The sequence below is a fragment of the Convolutriloba macropyga genome, chromosome 3 (genome assembly GCF_964194025.1).
Source record: "Convolutriloba macropyga chromosome 3, txConMacr16.3, whole genome shotgun sequence".
Classification (NCBI taxonomy): domain Eukaryota; kingdom Metazoa; phylum Xenacoelomorpha; order Acoela; family Convolutidae; genus Convolutriloba; species Convolutriloba macropyga.
Genome location: NC_134470.1, coordinates 27,854,116 through 27,874,418, shown reverse-complemented (window position 1 = coordinate 27,874,418; position 20,303 = coordinate 27,854,116). Strand labels below are relative to the sequence as shown.

The 20,303-nt window shown below is 35.0% G+C and overlaps 1 protein-coding gene across 1 annotated transcript in view; it reads left to right on the top strand.

The window, feature by feature from the left end:
* The window catches only part of LOC142336126 (uncharacterized), a 98,485-nt gene extending 78,663 nt beyond the window's left edge, over nt 1-19,822 (top strand). The window contains exon 4 of the mRNA XM_075384676.1: nt 18,480-19,822. Within this exon, the coding sequence (XP_075240791.1) occupies nt 18,480-19,469 (990 nt within the window). The 3' untranslated portion in view covers nt 19,470-19,822. The remainder of the gene's footprint in view (nt 1-18,479) is intronic.
* Nucleotides 19,823-20,303: the final 481 nt, after the last annotated feature.

The following is a 20,303-nucleotide window of genomic DNA, read 5'->3' as shown; positions in this document are numbered from 1 at the left end:
CATTGGGTATATTGGCATTGGGTTTAATAGCATTGGGTATATTGTCATGCAACCAAAAGTAACATACAATTTTTATGTTTCTCGATTTATTTAAAATCCTGCTGATTAATTGGATTTCATTTACATGAGAGGAATTGAAAATATATGTATTTATTAGAACAAAAGTGATTATGATGTCAAGAGAGTGTTCAACTATGGGATTTTTTTGCGTTGACTACATCAAGTCTATTTAGTGGAGGTCCGCAAAAACTTTTGAGAAATATTTTGTGCTGAAATTTCATATTTTAATTTTTTGTTAGAGTTGTTTTCACTGACATCAAAAAGAAGTCACTTGAGTAAAACATCGATATCAACATTTATCAAAAGTTTCTCTATTTGGGTTGCAATGTTTTACCAAATATGTTTTTGAGGTGGCTGGTAGGCCAAGGCTGGAACATTGCTATAGGTTCAGCCAACAGTTCTCATGGCATCAATAATGTTATTTCAACACAGCTGGCTGCAAGATAGTGATTTTAAAAGTGTTGTCAAAACCGAATGAAATTTATATTCTAAATCACTTTTGCGTTTAATCTATAGTGTGCACACTCGCAATTATGGTACAACCAATTTTGACAAAGGAGTAGGTATGAAAAGTTTATGAAGTAATCACTAGTTTCTTCCATTTTACTGAATTTAGAAATCTTTTTACCATATTATTCTCCTGTTTTAGCTGTCAAGCATTCAGCAAAAGACAAAAAGATATTCAGATTTGCGTCTTACTTGATTGTTGTCCTGTATCCTTTAATGTACTCTGGACCACGTTTTCGAGTAACTTTTTCTGTCTTTTCTATTCGGTCATTTTCTAATTTTTTCACTTTTTGTTTTGTTAAAATATTGGAAGTTTGCGCATTTTACTTTCTAATATTCAAATGATTACCATTTTGATTCTGAAAACTACTGATTTCATTATCAACTTGGTATCATGTTTATTTTTATTACTTTATGCGTTTCGTCAAGGACATCAACTTTAGAACTAGATAGAACCGCTATATGCTCCAGGATAATAAATTTCTCTTTAATCTTCAAGTTGAGTGTTGTCTAGCAAGTGGCGGTGTGTTAAATTGTTGAACACCAATCTTCTTTCTTCGAAGTTTCCATATCATTTTGTTGAATTTTGTGACCAATTGGTTTCATTTTTGTTAACAAGGCTTTTGCTATAGGTGGAGTAAACTATAATAGGCTTATTATTGATTGATACAAAGAAAAAAATTTATCTGCTTCTTTAATTTTATGACACTTATTGCATGTTCTGCATCACTACCTTGCTTTTGATTTCGATAAAACTTTTTTATGTGCACCATATATTCATTTTTTGGCGACAAGATGTTTGTTTTAGAAAACAGCAATGAAAATGTTTGTTGAATCGACGCCGAATTCGCCAAATTTTTTCAAACATAATATGATTTTTTGGTTTTTTGTCTACATTTGGTTTGGACTGAGATCGACATCAAATTTACTTAGAATATTCGTCATTTGCAACAGAAGTGATATCAAAAACCCAATTCCAAGTTTTCGATCGTGAAGTTAGTACAGTGTATTGGAAATTTATAATTGCAAGATCGGATTTATTGATAAAACTCATCTCCTCTGTTGAAACAACTCATCAACCCTGGGACGAAACACGACGGTTCTTTGATGAAAAATTAATTTGTTCTGTTGAGATATGTTTTTGTATTTTGAATAACTGTTGTTTAACTGTCTCAAAAATTCGTCATATGGAACTCAAATGGAACTCGTATTTATCTTTGCTATCCTGACTTTTTGAACAGCGTATTTCATGAGCCCTATTATACAACTTACATCATATCATACTACTGCTTGAATTTGATAGTTTCACATTGAGATCCAGTTCTTATTCCTTCAGAAAATAATTCGTTATTTTCTGACGGCCCATTAACGCACATGCCCATTGACGGCCCACTAACGCATGGTCGCCGATCCTAGTTTTTTAACGCACATGCTCGTCTCTTCTGAAAGTGGGCCCTTCAAACATATTAAAATTTGCAAAATTGATTTGTTGAAATTTTTACTCTCATTCTCATATTTTGAAACGACCTCTCAACTGTGTTTTTAGACAGACAGTTACCTATAGAATGGCTGCAGAAAAAAATTAAAGCTCGTGGTACAAAAATCCAATTTATTGAACTTGAAAAACTTGATGCATTGGATGACCTCCACTTACAAAAATAGGGACATCTTGAACTCTCATTTCTATGTTTTTTGTTAACTTTATCATCATTTGTTCACCTGTCTTTTTCTCCTCCCCAGAAGGAGCAACTAATTTTTTTAAAAACACAAAATGAATGAACAAATTATTTATGAAGAGGTCTGGCTTAAAAAGACTAATTTTCTTTTGAAAAAAAAATGTGAATCTGTTCAATTGAGCATTGACTTCACTAATAAGATGCTGTTCAATGTTCCATAAAAAGTGTTTCAATTTTTGCTCATTAATTTTACACCAATATATTGAGCCCATTAATTTTTTCGGTTATATCATTTTTTTGAAAAATGTTTCCTAGGAAATATGGTCGCTAGCCGTTGCGTTTCAGATATACCGACGAATGTTGATTTCTCAATGGTCAGCTATGTGGTTGCCAAGTTACCATAATCTTCATATTTGGCTTTGATATGATTGCCGAGAAAGGTCTATGGTGGTCAACACAGGTGTGGTAGAAATTTAAAAATTTAACGTTTCCTTACTTTTAATGTTTCATGGTACAACCAAATTTTGACAAAGGGGTAGGTAAGAAAAGTTTATGAAGCAATCGCTATTTTCTTCCATTTTACTGATTTTGGTAATCTTTTTTAACATATTATTCTCCTGTTTTAGCTGTCAAGCATTACGCAAAAGACAAAAAGATATTCAGATTCGCGTATTTCTTGATTGTGGTCCTGTATACTTTAATATACTCTGAACCACGTTTTCGAGTAACTTTTTCTGTCTTTTCTATTCGGTCATTTTTGTGTTTTGTTAAAATATTGGAAGTTTGCGTATTTTACTTTCTAATATTCAAATGATTACCATTTTGATTCTGAAAACTACTGATTTCATTATCAACTTGATATCATGTTTATTTTTATTACGTTATGCCTTTCGTCAAGGACATGAACTTTAGAACCAGATAGAACCGCTATATGATCCAGGATAATAAATTTCTTTTCAATCTTCAAGTTGAGTGTTGTCTAACAAGTGGCGGTGTGTTAAATTGTTGAACACCAATCTTCTTTCTTCGAAATTTTCATATCTTTTTGTTGAATTTTGTGACCAATTGGTTTCATTGTTGTTAAAAACGCTTTTGCTGTAGGTGGAGTAAACTATAATAGGCTTATTATTGATTGATACAAAGAAAAAATTTTACTGAGGTTAACGTAAACAGACGAATATTTTTCTGCTTCTTTAATTTTATGACACTTATTGTATGTTCTGCATCACTACCTTGCTTTTGATTTCGATAAAAGTTTTGTATGTGCAACATATACTTATTTTTTGGCGACAAGATGTTTGTTTTCAGAAAACAGCAATGAAAATGTTTGTTGAATCGACGCCGAATTCGCCAAATTTTTTCAAACATAATATGATTTTTTGGTTTTTTGTTTACATTTGGTTTGGAATGAGATCGACATCAAATTCACTTAGAACATTCGTCATTTGCAACAGAAGTGATATCAAAAACCCAATTCCAAGTTTTCGATCGTGAAGTTAGTACAGTGTATTGGAAAATTATAATTGCAAGATCGGATTTATTGATAAAACTCATCTCCTCTGTTGAAACAACTCATCAACCCTGGGACGAAACACGACGGTTCTTTGATGAAAAATTAATTTGTTCTGTTGAGATATGTTTTTGTATTTTGAATAACTGTTGTTTAACTGTCTCAAAAATTCGTCATATGGAACTCAAATGGAACTCGTATTTATCTTTGCTATCCTGACTTTTTGAACAGCGTATTTCATGAGCCCTATTATACAACTTACATCATATCATACTACTGCTTGAATTTGATAGTTTCACATTGAGATCCAGTTCTTATTCCTTCAGAAAATAATTCGTTATTTTCTGACGGCCCATTAACGCACATGCCCATTGACGGCCCACTAACGCATGGTCGCCGATCCTAGTTTTTTAACGCACATGCTCGTCTCTTCTGAAAGTGGGCCCTTCAAACATATTAAAATTTGCAAAATTGATTTGTTGAAATTTTTACTCTCATTCTCATATTTTGAAACGACCTCTCACCTGTGTTTTTAGACAGACAGTTACCTATAGAATGGCTGCAGAAAAAAATTAAAGCTCGTGGTACAAAAATCCAATTTATTGAACTTGAAAAACTTGATGCATTGGATGACCTCCACTTACTAAAATAGGGACATCTTGAACTCTCATTTCTATGTTTTTTTGTTAACTTTATCATCATTTGTTCACAAGTCTTTTTCTCCTCCCCAGAAGCAGCAACTAATTTTTTTAAAAACACAAGATGAAAGAACAAATTATTTATGAAGAGGTCTGGCTTATAATGTCTAATTTTCTTTTGAAAAAAATGTGAATCTGTTCAATTGAGCATTGACTTCATTAATAAATAGCTGTTCAATGTTCCATAAAAAGTGTTTCAATTTTTGCTCAATAATTTTACACCAATATATTGAGCCCATTAATTTTTTCGGTTATATCATTTTTTTGAAAAATGTTTTCTAGGAAATATGGTCGCTAGCCGCTGAGTTTCAGATATACCGACGAATGTTGATTTCTCAATGGTCAGCTATGTGGTTGCCAAGTTACCATAATCTTCATATTTGGCTTTGATATGATTGCCGAGAAAGGTCTATGGTGGTCAACACAGGTGTGGTAGAAATTTAAAAATTTAACGTTTCCTTACTTTTAATGTTTTCTCACCAAGTATTGATGATAACCAGATATCAACGGGAATATAAAACACTCGGCCAAAGGAAGCGGAGCTTATCAATTTGTAGGTATTTTTTAATGAAACGAATTCTTTTCCTTAAAAAATACCTACAAATTGATAAGCTCCGCTTTCTTTGGCCGAGTGTTTTATATTCCCATTGATATCTGGGTATCATCAATACTTGGTGTGGAAACATTAAAAGTAAGGAAACGTTAAATTTTTACCACACCTGTGTTGACCACCATAAAACTTTCTTCCGTTTTTCCCGCTTTTTTTCCTCTGTTTCTTCCGCTGTCCATAGGTCTGACAGAATTTTAAAAGCACTGACCAGGAAAAAATCAGACTCTGATTTTCATACTGTACAGAGTTTTTTCAGATTTCAAAATTTTTACTCTGATTTTTACTCTGGTCATGGTAAAAAGTGACATGATCAGAAATCGCAGAATGGAAAGTCTCTGATTCAGCGCTGGTTTACACTGAGACTATGATCAAGGAAGGCTTTGTAAATGTGTCTTCGTTCAATTTCACTATAGACTGACTGTTCTAAAAATTAAGCTAATTTGGATACACATACGATTTTTAGACTGATCCTGTGAAATTGAACTAAATAGTTAGGATTCAACAGTTAAATATATTGAATAATGGGCTCATCATATTTATTTTGCCATATTTAAAATGTCAAAATTGGGGGTTTGCATAAGCAATTTAACCGCATGAGATTATAAAATCGTTTTTTTTATTTGAGGGTTGATCTTTTTTATGAAACAGGGAAAGATATCATCTCCATTATTGAAGCAAACAAAATAGTGTTTTTTTCGTTTTTATAGTCGATTCCACACATTTAACGGAACAGTCTGATGTGAATATAGCACAGTGTGTGTATGAGATGGAACAAAGATCATTCTCCGTTATATCTTCATTATGACATGTGCTTCGTCATGGACCATTAGCTATTATTTATTTGATTGTACCACATTGAAGAAATTCCAACTTATACTTTATATTCCCGGAGTCCACGCTCAGAGTATATCAGTACTGAATCATAGTATTTCAAGTCTCGTTTTTATTCTGGTCATTTTATATTCATGTCACTTTTTACCTTGCGCAGACAAAAAATCAGGACAAAAATTGGCCTCTGAATTTACTCTGAAAAGTTTAAAAAACAGTCTTTCGATTACATGCAAGTTTTGCAAAAACTGCTGTCAATACATTGATGTCACCTACTGAATCATGCAAAAAATGGACAAATTATCCCCCATAAGTCGATTGAGTAACAAGTAGCGAGTGAAAAAGGCGGATTGGCATCGTGCTTTCGCACGCAATGTTTCAACCCGTCATTTATTAAACAACTTATCAAAAATGAAAATCTAAACACGAAAAAAACACCTTAGCACATCTTTAAAGCAAACGTAGCACCCAATTTTAGTTGCCCAGTTATTGCTGTGCGCGAATTTGTTTGTCATCCAATGAGTGGGGACAATGCTCATTTCTTCCGTTCAACCCGATAGTGAGGGTTTCTGGGAACAAATAAAAGGCAAATACTCAATTGCGTGGGCACCATGGTGATATGTGGGCACAATGCTGATTGCAAGAAAACTTTCTGAGAATCGACTGAACTTAGAAATGAATTCAACCATGATTTCCCCAAACAAGCATACCTTAAATTTATGAATTGATAATCTTAAAACGTAAAAACTGTAGCTTAGATGAATATAAAAGGATGTTTATTTAGACAAGAATTTGATATTAAATTGCCATAAAATCACGCAAGGGTGATTTTGCTAGAAAACACATCAATTCCTTAAAAAAACGTTCTTTTTGCATTGGTTTACGTATTCTTCCCGAGACGAGAAGGAGTGGAAAAATGCAAGGAATGAGCGGCATTTGAGCGGACAGTTTGGCAAACTCTGCTCAAAGCCCTTGCATTTTTTTGAGTGGAATGAGCGGTCAAGTTTTTGGCAAACTCTGCAGTTTGGCAAACTCTGCTCAAAGCCCTTACATTTTTTTGACCGGAATGAGCGGTCAAGTTTTTGGCAAACTCTGCAGTTTGGCGAACTCTGCTCAAAGCCTGTGCAATTTTTTGACCGGAATGAGCGGATTTTGAGCGGAGAAAGCAAGGAATGAGAGGAATTTGATCTGAAAAAAATGAAAGAAATGATCAGAGTTTGAGCGGAAAAAATGCAATATGTGAGTTAAATTTGACCGGGAAAACAGTGCAAGTAATGAGCGGAATTCGACCGCGGAGAATCTAAAAAATGAGCGGAACATTAGCACTTAGGACTCCAAAAAAGGGCAATAGAGCCTCTGGGGCAATTTTTGGATATATTGACGAACTTACAACTTTGTATTGTCATTTGTTCGTTCCAGGGGATAAGTTTCAATGAGGCATATTTCCGCTCATTGCTTACATTTCCTGTTCCGGCCAAATTCCGTTTTTTTCTTTCATTTCTATTCCGCTCAGATTCCGCTCATTTCTTGCATCTCTTTTTCAACAATTCCGCTAATTCCGGTCAAATTCCGATCATTCTGATCATCTTGCTTTTCTGAGTGCAATTTAATTGGACTCCTCGACGCGAGTTAGGTTACAGGATTGTTACACCTATTTAAAAAACAGAAAGTGATATGATAAAATAGTTTTGATAAAATAGATATGATAAAATAGATATGATAAAATGAAAGTGACAACGACCAAAATTTTTTTTTATCCTAAGCGAAAAAAGTTTTGTTTGACGGCTATTTTGACCACTTCTTTATTTCTTCTAATTAAAGACAGAAACGGTTAAAAGATAGTCAAGCAACAAATTGTTTGTCAATATCAATAAGACACGTTTTTTGCATTACGTTAATCAGAAGTTTATATTCAACTTTAGGTGGATCCTTGAAAGATCTGAGTGAAGAAAAAGATTTTTCTCAATTTACAGCTGTCATGAAAAAATAGTTGCGTGCTGCCGAAGCTCTGTTACCTGAATAGCATAAATAGTTTTTAAATAAAAACAAATTTGAACAGCTTAATTTTCTCATGGAATGGAAATTATACAATATCAACACAAAAACGTAGTCAAGAACTTGTCCCCTCACAAAACGCGTCCTCCCACAAAACTTAAAAGGGTGTCAATTACTAGTGCTAGTTGTACACCACCAATTCTACCCAAACTTTTGTATAAAACTTTCTTTTACTTTTGAAATGATTCGGTGAATCTTGAACAGTGCAGATTGCTAAAAAATATCTATAAAAGCATTTTTTGAGAAAAAAAATTTTTGGTTGAAACCAAGCTAAACAAAAATGGTCAAGCGAGTTTATGTACACGTTCTGAAGACTGGTGTAGCCAAAAAAAAGAACACTAATTTCCACCTTCATCATTGATTGGCCTCAAAATGGAGGTATTCCGACAGATTTCTCAGCAAATTTAAACAGTTTTTTAAAAATTATTTCAACGGCAAATGTTCTCGAAGAAATTGTTCAGATCAATAGTTTTAGCGAATCAATTTCAATATTTGTTTTCATTTTTTCTTCAATTGTTTAGTCTGGGATTCAACAATCACTGAGTATAATTTCTGCTAAAAATGCCATATATAAGTCGAACCAGTTCAAAAGTTGATAAATAAAAAACAATTATATGTATTCGATCGATTCACTTAGCGTACTTGAGCTATCAATAGAAAAATTTTCTAAAATTTTAAACGTTTACATCTTCTCGGGAACACAAAATCTAGAAATATCTTTCCATCCATTGAGCTTTTTAATGACAGAACTTTAGATAGTTTATAAATAGTTTATTTGTGCGTACAGTGAAAAACAATTTTAAATGAGAAAGACGATCAGATTATAAGAGAAAGTTATCATTAATGAACAACCGCGGCCTTCGAGGTCCTCACTTTGGTCCATATACGGCAAAAATATGTGCCTGACCCCCCCCCCCCCACACACACACACACACACACACACACACACACACACACACACACACACACACACACATTCCGTAACCGGAGACCTAAAATACCAATGAGTTGCTCGGTCTGCAATTCTCCCGGACACTCTACTCAAGTGCCCGAAAATACCTGCCTGCACCTGCCAGCGTTCTCGACTGGTGCAGTTCCACTGAGTGGTTAAACCAGGAATTAAGCCAATGTGTTTATTATGGTTAAGACCATTAATAATATTAATATTATTGCTGAATCATCACTATCTATGTTCAGTCCACTCAACTTTCAACCATATTCACAGTTGACTGCCAATTCAGACCAGCTCACTTTTTAATCTCTGTTACTTTCGGTACAATTATTCTTTCTGTAGAGAACTCTTAGAACTCTCAAGGTCGCGCGGCTCAGCCAATTTAAATCAACTAACTTTTGTTAGTTTTTCTATTTTTTCGTTTCTTGCGAGCTTTATTTCTGTTTTTATGTATACTAAAAAACTATTCTGTAGCAATATGTTAGCTTTGTTATACAAGTCATGTTTCTTTAAAAGCAACAGACAGAAGTGCATTACACGATCGACGATTATAAATTATTTTTTCTGTTGTTATCATTTGTATTTCTTTATATTCAGCTAGAAGGTTAATTTAATTTGGACATTAAAGCTGTTAAATTTATCAAGATCTTTAATAAATCTTTTCCGATCTTAGAAGATATGTTCTATCCTACGGAACCTTCAAAGAGAAACTTTGTGTCGTGAGGTCTTATAAGTTATGTTCTGTCTCATGAGATTGAAAGTTGTTTTAAGAATCTTGCCGAAGCGTCCATTTTCAATCAGCAATTTTTCAGAAGTGACAACAAGAAGTTAGTTCAGATCTTTTCATGAACCTTTTCTCAACATTTGCATTGAATGTTCTAAAGTACTGCGTCGCATGAAGAAATCTAAAGCCACACAATTCTAATTTACAATACAGCACCATTTGGTCTAAACTTTAGTCTGAAAAGATTAGGATAGCCAGTTTTTAAGGCTGTTCAATGTCCCAAAACAGTTACTTATTTTTTTTCATTTTTCATACCTTGCAAACCATTACTGGAAAATTTGTCGAGTCAGCAATAAAGACATCATGAGGGATCTCTTTATTCTTTGTCAAAAAGAGTTTGTAGAAAAAAGACTTCTGAGTTCTCCTCGTCCTGTGAGATCCTTAGGGCAGGGAGTTCTAAATTTTTGTTTTTAATTTCGCTTTAGTGACTAAGGCAGCTTCCTAGTCCTTTTTCTAACTTTCTTCGTTTGGGCAAAAACCCTATTTTCAACACGCAGGCTTGGATGAGGACCTGAAACGCTTTACTTGTTGCCCATGTTCGATCCAGAAGTGTTTCCACTAGCGCATTGAATGTAATGTTTGATCATTGGGTATTCAAATACCGTACTCCGGATAACCCTTGTCACGAATAACGGAATTAAACATATTTTAACGATGACTTTAAACTGCTTTGTCGTACAAACAATGTAGAATCTAGTAAACCACGCACTCCTTGGAATCGGCGGTCAAATAGTTTGGTACGAATTAGCGAAAACAAATTAACTGCGTTTTTGTGAAATGTTCTAAACACACAATAGGATACAAGGGCTTTCGGTCGTTACCTCTTCCAAATCTACAGATAGACGTCGTCCTGCTCAACACTCTCCCCCATTAACCACACAATTCATAACCTTTTATTGAAACCACGAGAATACCAATCACAACAACAAATAACCGTTCAACGTTTCACTCCTTGAGCAGAATTTCAAGCGGCAAACACAGTTTTGCAACTGAATCCTATAACACCAGCTCCATCAAGAGCACCACAATCTATTCAAGTACTCCAAACTTCTCTACCACTCCAATAAAATTGCTGGCACACAGCTCAGATTTGCCCGAAACAGTAGATAATGTCTCAACCATAATAGAAACGCAAAATACCAGTTTAATTGGTCTCGTCTCGAACGATTCCTCAGACAAAAAACCCTAAATGCACAATTTTTGTCATCAGCAGAGTCACCGATAGAAAATAATCCCCTCAAAGTTCCCCAAAAACCAGCATCACAATCAGAAATAATACTATTTCAGGCTCTCCGGAATTAGTAAAATAATCCTTTATACTCTTGTCCTTCTCTGCAGAGAGCTATAACAATTAGCTTTCAAAGCAATTATTAATACTACTTCCAGCGCACCCACAAATTATCCGGACCCACTAACTCACCACTATTTGGGCAAACACCCAGAAAAATCTAATAACTACCCTATCCTAGCTCTAAAATTAGATCCAAAGCTTATAATACAGTGATTCGCGCTATTTGGTGATCATTATAATGGTGAATAGTTATATAATCTCAGAAAATTACTCTGCTACAAACACATTGATCACAAGACAACCTCAAGCAGTGGAAAATAAGTTTCTCGGGAAATTATAACAGAACAAGATAAATTTATTTTCAAAGCACAAGCAGCAGCGCCTATTTTCCGTGTTAAAACAAACCCTTTTCTATTCACCTAGCATGACTTCTACACTTAATTTTATTGATAAAACAAAGCAAAAGCAGGTCATTTTTTCTTATAGAAATCTCATTGAGTTTTATCAAACCAATGTTCACTGAAAATTTTATTATTTTTTTTTACCCAAAATATTGTTCTCACCATATTCATCAATGAAACATCTGTATTCCTTAATAGGTCATTCAATATTTAGTAGTAACACACTGCTTTGACCAATATATCACTCTAAATGAATCCTTTATACTCCTGTCCTTCTCTGCAGTGAGCTATAACAATTAGTTTTCAAGGCAGTTATTAATACTAGTTCTAGCGTACCCACAATTTATCGGGACCCACTAACTCACCATTATTCGGGCAAACACCCTGAAACATCTAATAACTACCCTATTCTAGCTCTAAAACTAGATCCAAATCTTATAATACAGTGATTCACGCTACTTGACGTCGATCATTTTAATGGTGAACAGTTACATTATCTCAGAAAATTACTCAGCTACAAACACATTGATAACAAGATTTCCTCAAGCATTGGAAAATAAATTTCTCTCGGGAAAATATAACAGAACAAGATAAATTTATTTTCAAAGCACAAGCGGCAGTGCCTATTTTCCGTGTCAAAACAAACCCTTTTCTATTTACCTATCATGACTTCCACAACAAACTTTATCGATAAAACAAAACAACAGCAGGTCAATTTGTCTGTTAGAAATCTTATTGAGCCTATCAAACCAATCGTCGCTGTTAAACTTTTTTATATTGCCCACTAATATATTGTTTTCATCATTTTCATCAACAAAACATCTTTACTCCAAAATAGGCATTCATTATTTCGTAGTAACCCACTGCTTTGACCAATATATCACAAATATGCAGTATTTGCCCTTAAAAAAAGCTATTGATTCGATCATGATATCTGGTATATTAATAATATTTAATGGTCTATCTTTCTCGCAGAAAATGAAGCGAGACAAGAACTTGCTTCTCTAGGCCTTGTAAACAAACCTCACTATGTAAGAAAACCCCATTTGGCACAATTTGATCTCTTAGATGACGCTTGTGACAGTCTGACGTCATAGCTAAGACGTATAGACCAATTTCAACTTAAATGACTGAACCCATTTTCTTTCCAACACGATAGTTTATTATATAATACCTCAGATCATTGGATTTCAAATGCTACGAAAAACTTGAAAATTCATGGGCTTATTAATTGGGAAACAACCTGAACTTTGATTATCATGTCATCCATACACCAGGGTGGTCATTAAAACGAACAAACATCACATTAGCATTAGATCTCAAAAGAGGAAACATTTACTATGCAGACACTAGATATAAAAGACATTAAATTAGGGGGTTGTCCTTGCAACCACGTTATTAAAGCTTTTGTTATTTGGGAACTCAACGACCACTGTAACATTTTTTATGTAGGCAGGTCACGAGCCTGCATGATCAAGTTCCAAAACAGGTATTTGACTTAATCAATTACAAATCATCAGACCAACATTTGTCAGCAACACAGAGCACATTTTTGCATTGGTGTTTTTCAATGGAACCTCTCATACAAATCAGCACTATTCCCATTTGAAGTAATCAATAAACCCCTGTAAATGTAATAAAGAAAACCCATATTACGCTTCTGAATACTAAGAACTTTTTTGTTCAATATGACGAAGGTTCCAAATCTGCCACTGGCAAACCTTCACAAAATGGTTTGTCTTACACGCTTCACTTTTCCTAAAAAACCACATTCGGCATCCCCTTACAAAAATGCATCCGAAGAGTCAAAGGTTTACTCTAAATTAGAGAAATACGAAATCTTTAGAAAACAAAAGTCGTTTGGCGCAGTACATACTTGTGTACTAATAGACGCAAAGAATGATTATATCATTAGTCGAGAACTTCTTGAAATGGATTCACACTAATTTAACAATTTATCTCAACAAATGAGAGAGTAGAAAAACAAACCATTCTTCTCTATTAACAAAAAAATTCTCTCTGGCAGGATATCTAATTGCAGAAATACATTTGGAACGCTTAAGAGCTGTAATGCAATTTAAATAATTGAGTGTGAAACAGTTTCATCCCCTTTTATGAAATTAAAAATTAGTATCGTGAACCTATTCCAATATATTTCCCAAAACAAAGTGCAATTGGTTGACAAAGTAGCTTGCAGGATTTTTTGCTGTTCTGTTAGAGCACCATATAAAGCTAATTGCTCAAGACAGCTAAATAATGCAGACACTGATCGACGTTTTCCTAACTTTTTCCGACTGACTAACATCGATCTTTTCCTAACCAAATTAAAGCGCAAAAAATATAAACGTAATCACACCGACGATAAACCACTTTGTTTCAAACAAATTAACTTTAAACTTCAACGAATCAGGATCTTTAGCCATAAAAACTGGAATAAATTAACTGATAAAACGAAATTTAACTACTTAACTGACATTTAACCCATTAATTGATTTTGGAAATCAACTGGTGTGAGATACGAATTCCAGCGCTGTTCACAACAACACATTCACGCATACAGCTCCACTATGTATCAACAGCTGCCTATTCAGTGGTCAATCCACTAACTTTACCAGTCACTTCTTCCTCTTCTTCCTCAGACACAAAGAGGGAGCTTCCACTGACAATCATTACTCAGCTATATCCCCCCACAGAAGGTATTCAACGCAGCAACCTCTAATCTATGCATTCCCCGACCATCAATCGAAGCCAACTACCTTTTCCTGGGCCGACTAATTCAAATGTTCGACTACCTAAACAGTCATATCCATTTTGGACTCTCAGAACGCATTCGAATCCCACTATCCCGATAACAATGGCAATGCAAAGAGCAACAAATCCTATCAATCACCCCCCGCAACCAACTGCCCATCATCTGCAGAGAAGATGGGCAGTTGGTTGCGAAGACGCGCAGAGAAGATGGACAGAGCCCTATTTCCTAACTTTGACACTTCAACTCGCGGACAACGCCTTCGAACTGGACGGTCTACCCAGCTCAGATGCCCGAACAATCTAGTTACAGGCGTTCCCCAGCACAGACGTCAGATCCGTCAGGACCTCCCCATTTTTCTAGCCAGACGCCTTCCTTCAACCCGTCAAGTGAGCCACCCACTTCATACCAAATGGATTGTCCTCTTCTCTACAGAACAAAGACAGTATCACTGAGCTACGGGAGCAATCTTCCAGTATTGTCAGTTTACTAACCCAATAAAAACCAAAATGGAACACGGAATACATGTCCCTCCTCGTATTAACTATCTCACTAACCCACTTGAGCGTCCTCTCAAACCTACTGCTGATAGCCGTACTATTAGCCACTCAAAATGAAAATATAATGTAGTCCTTTGACATGGCCAGAGTCTCTTATAAAATAGTTAAAGTACAAAAACCGGCCAGGTCTAATCTAGGTTATTTTTTTGGTTTCAACACTTAAAGCAGGCTAGGCGTTCTTAAAATGTTTTACTTTCTTGTTCAATTCTTGACTTTTTAATACAAAAATTAAAAAAGGTATGCAAAAAATTTTTCCTTTAAAATTTCCAATTTTCCTCATACACTCATTCACACGAAAAATCGTTTAATTTTTCATCACACGAGGAATATTTTCTCGTGTGAAATATCACACGAGACTGATTTTTCACGCGAAAAAAATGTGTGATTTGTGATCAAACAAGAAAAAATTTTCTGTTTCTACACGGGACAGTTTCAGAGTGTTTTCTGTTTTGGCTGTTATGTTGTTATATAGCACGTTACTATGTGAGTCTGAGGGTGTAAAAAAATAAACTCACGAATGTGGGGGTCCAAAACAGAATCCATCGACTTATTCGATAATATTTCTCGTTTATATCTAAGAAAAATGGATGATATATTTAAGTTGGGACAACAGACTAAAAATTAATCTCAATTGCCATTGGTTGAAATTGAGGATTATTTACTAGCTGACATGGGATTGACGCATTTCGCCATGCTTCGCTAGCACTGCTATGTATTAGCTGCCTTCGAGACTTGATATAAATCTATGACAACGGAACGTGTTATACGCTGTAGTATAAGTGAGTGCTTCTTATTAGACAATATGTAACTTGACTAATTTAATTTTCGATCGCTTGCCCTACCCGGGTTGAGGTTTTCGCTGAAAATTATGTACGAAATGCGCTGACAGCCACTGGAAGAAAATAATTTTCAGCGGATAAATCTTACATATCTATCCGTTTAACGTGTTGACTTTTAAACACATTTCTTACATATTTTCAACACGGGTCAACAAATTAAACGGATAAATAACTAATATTTATGCGTTGAAAAATTTTTTTTTCAGTGGCTCTCATCGTATTTCTTACATAATTTGAGGGAACTTCAGCACTCATCTCACACAATTTCGGTGCGTATCTTGCTCATTTTCAACACTTTCCTTAAACAATATGGAAATCTTATTTTTTTTTCTTCTGTGCAAAGATAAGCAGCACCGGAGCATGACTAAACAGCATTGCACTAGAGCAGTCCAAGTAGATAGCGGTTGGAAATCTGCCAAAAAGACGTTTGTCAAATCTAAAGATAAAGCAGTTACCGCAGCTTGAGTATATAGCCAAATTACTTGAGTAAATGAAACCGGGTAGCTTAAGTATACTTTTCTTCCTTCCGTTAGATAAGATCACTGTATGACGCTTTTCAGTTGTTCTTTTTTCATAAATATAATTTATTATTATAAAAACGTAGATTGTTGATTGATTGATAGTTCTACAGAATTGCAACAGATGAATAAATGTACATGCTGACTCTGTTATAAGCAATAGTAGGTAACAAAATTGAACCTAAGTTTTTTTGTAAGGAATTTGCTGAAGGCGCAAAAATTCTCTCGTTTCCTGAAGTGCTGAATTTATGAACGAATTGTGCTGAAATTTGAAGTGTTGAATTTATGTAAGGAATGTGTTGAAAGATTAGCTTAATTTTTGCAAGATATGTGGTGATTTTGTGTAGAGAATGTAGTGAAAGTGCTGAATTCGGGAATTTTGGAAGTGCTGAAATTATTCATAAGATGTGTTTAAAAAGATGCTGAAATTTTGTATGAAATGTTTTGACAAGTGCTGAAACTAGTTTTATTCAACACATTCAGCGCTTAAGATTATACTGTAAACACTTTCTTCATATTCCTTACATTATTTCAACACGTTCAGCGCATTTCTTACAAAACTTTCCGCTGACGCCCGCTCACATCTCGACCCGGGTAGCACCGTTAGGGAAACAAGCAGGCGTGTACGATTGTAGATTTTTTGCAACTGGTCAATCAGCGTTGACAAAGTTACAAATTTTTCTATTCCGACTAATATAGAGCTCTGTATCTCATTAAGCACAATTTCTCATGTTACTAGGTTTTGAAAATTAACATAAATTTTGCGGTAAGCCGAAAAAAATAGCGAATGATTTTTTTTTAGTAAACTAGTGTCATGTTCGGTTGTGGTAGGATCATATCAAGTCCCTTGGAATGCTAAGCCGTGGCCATGGACTGCGAGACATAGCCAAATGCTTCAAAACACTATAAAAAACTTAGGATTTGTTGATTCTAGGCCAACCGAACGCTTTCTTCTAAAATATTACAATGTATTATTCTCTATAGTGCTATACGTTTGCTTGAAAATTCGTCACCGCTGATATCAACAATTGTATGCTTTTCATATCAAATCGAAACTCTGATTTTTGTCATAACAAGCTGGAATTTAACTGAATAAAGCGTTTTCCAGAGCTCTTCAATTTCTCTGAATTGATATATGTACAAATTATAACCAGAATTTGTAAGCTAAATATCAAATACGAGTAAAACGGTTTATGTTGTCTCAGTGGCATAATAAAGCTATTTTTATTAAAGGTGAGAGACACTGATTCTTAATTTCTTGTATTTTTTGTAGTGAAAAGCGAAAAACTGCTCACTATCAGGCGTTCCTATTAAATTTAGCACGCGTTCTGAAAAATCTGTTCATACGAAGTAGCTGTGTATTAATTTTTGATGAATTCCATTTAGTTTTCTCCGTATAAATAGTAGCATGTTCTCTAACGTTGTAGCATGTTCTCCAAAAATCTTTGAATTGGTTTCAAAGCGTTTCTGTGGACATTAGGAGATTTCCTCATAAAATTGCGTCTCTTTATAAATGATTAAGAACTTGCCCAACTATCAACGTAAAATAACACTACACCTGAGCTATTCTTTATTTTTAACTACGGCCACTAATCATCACGAAATTATGTATTCAAACTTATGGAATTGTAAGTACGAGTTTTGCTTATATTACTTTCAAAAGATAGGATTTCTCGTTCACTTCTTAGTCTATTTTAGATTGTTATTTTAGTCTATGAAGTCTATTTTAGCCTGAATAATATTCACATGCCTCAAAATAGTTAGTTTTACTTTTTGATACTGATTCACAGCCGTGATATGGCACCTGTGAAATAAAACGGTATAATTATTTTTCCAGCGTTCAGCTTTGACATTCTTGAAAAGCTTTTTAAAGACCTCTATTTAAAAACAGAGTTATGCTTTCAGTCGCAATTTGACAATTTTTGTCAAATTAGGAGTCACTAGAATGAATGACTTCTTGTGCACTATTTGACAATATTGACCATTCTCAGGTTAAGCAGCTTAAGTTTGAGGGGTGGAAACCGGACCATCAACACCTTTTCTCACTCCGTCCTTCTTTTCTTAGTTATAACAACTTATTATCTCAAGTTCAAAGCAGTCAACCTAATTGTATTTCAATCCATTAAGCCTCAAATAAACGTACTACTCAAAGATGTCATTCAGATTAATTGAATGTTCTCTGTATGTTCAGACGTTCTTTCGAAGATTGAGCACTTACAATCAAAGAAACTCTTCTTCATTACACGTGCCTTCGCCCGTCCTTCCCCGCAATAATCTTTACTAACTAGTTAATTATATCATGGTTAAATATTACATCTTCATTACTCTTCTTTAAAATAAATGCAGATGCTTTCAGCTAACTCTTAACAGGTTTTGTTAGTCCTTTAGAACTAAATAACAGTATTGTTAATCGTCTTTATTACCTAAGAATATACTCACAGGACTGTCGTACACAGGCTCCAAACAATACGAAACAAAGGATGAAAACTGTGAACAAAGGGCTACTATGGCTATTCATGAACTCATCATTCTATTCAACAGCCTCTCTGGGTTTTGTCAGTTCCGGATTCGACACATTGATGCTATCAACATGGACTGGATTGTTTGGGGTCCTCGTCGCCCTAATCAAACTGCCTCATGATCCCACTTTTAAATTGAACAAGTTACCTGGAACCCTAGATTTCTACCTCACTCTCTTAAATGGGTTTATTTTTGGAGGATCTTCTAACGCTCTCCATTTTTGGTCACTCAAGTACATTTTGCCGTCAGATTCCATTCTAATTAACTCGTTTTTCTGTCTATTTTCTTCAGTTGTGGCGGAAATTATCCGAGACAAGGAACGCCCGACTATTCTCTCACTCCTATCGGTGTTTGTCGGGGTAATAGGTACAGGGCTTATTTGCAACCCTCAAGCGTTGTTTACCCTCGATATTCTGCAAATGAGATCTCTCCTTGGAGTCGCTTTAGCGACGTGTTCTGGACTGGCATTCGTCCTTATGTTGTCCAACTTACGTCGCTTTACTAAGGCAATTCCGACTTCCTGGAGCTATTTTGGCTACATGTTGGGTACTATGTGCTTCGGGTTCATCTCATATCGACCATTTTCAACTGTTAATTTGAGCTGCGCTTTACATTTAAAGTTTATAGCAGCTTTCGCCGCACTGTGTCACGTAGCGGCTGCATTTTGTATGGTGAACGGAACGACCAAAGTTACAGTCTCAGGCACTTTCGTTATCCAGACTTCGGCTTCTGTTTTGACATTCCTGGCTCAGGTGCTACTATTCCCAGATCGAATCACACACATGTCAACTGTGGGCACTGCATTCATTGTAGTATCAGTGATGATTCAAGTAATTGTGTTAAGAAGAAGAGAACACATGCATGGATCAGTTGCACCAAGTATTCACTTTTCACTCAACAATATTACGTAGTCAACAAAGGTGTTTCAAATTTTTTAATACAAGTAGATTTGCTGCAACTCAGTTGTCAATTATGTGAGCTAATGTGTAAACTCCTCCCCAGCCGAGACAGGAAGGTTATCTTGCAAGTTCTTGCAAGATTATGGCATAGAATATTTATCTCAAAAGATGGTGCAAGAGGCGCAAGACGTACTTTGGATATCTAACAAGATCGTGCAATATGATGCAGGATCTTGCAAGATAAGCATTCGAAGTCGACTGGGGCTTGTTGCTATTTCTTTGAGTAACTATTCCAAAAGGTGGAACAGGTTTGATCCAATTAATGTTGTGTCGGTTAGACAGTGAAAAAAAAATCAGAAGACTGACTGTTTTCATTAGAAAAGAGAAATTGAGGAGTTAGCAATCACGCTCTTGAACCATCGCTGTATAATAACTACTGTGTAAAAGGAAGCTTCTGGGTTGAATTGTCCTAAAATCCCGATCAATTTAGTTTGTGTCTTTCTCGGGGGGGGGGGGGGGGGGTGTAGTGTGATCCAAGTAAAGTGTTGGGAAAAAACATGAGCAACAAAATCTAGACTTACGCATGATCAGAGGACATAACCCGCCTATAGGTCGCGCCAATGAATTTTTTAGATGAGCTTATTGAGATATCTCCAATTTAAGAACTATGATTTAGTGCTATTATAGTGAGTTGACAAAAACAGAAAAAAATGCCTTCGTCCAAAACTTTTTGTTAATAATATATCCCCAAATAATATATCTTATTTGCTTTCAAAGCAATTGTTTTATTACTGTTTATCTTTTTTTTTTCATTTTTTTTTTGTAATACCGACTTTTCGCTCCCCA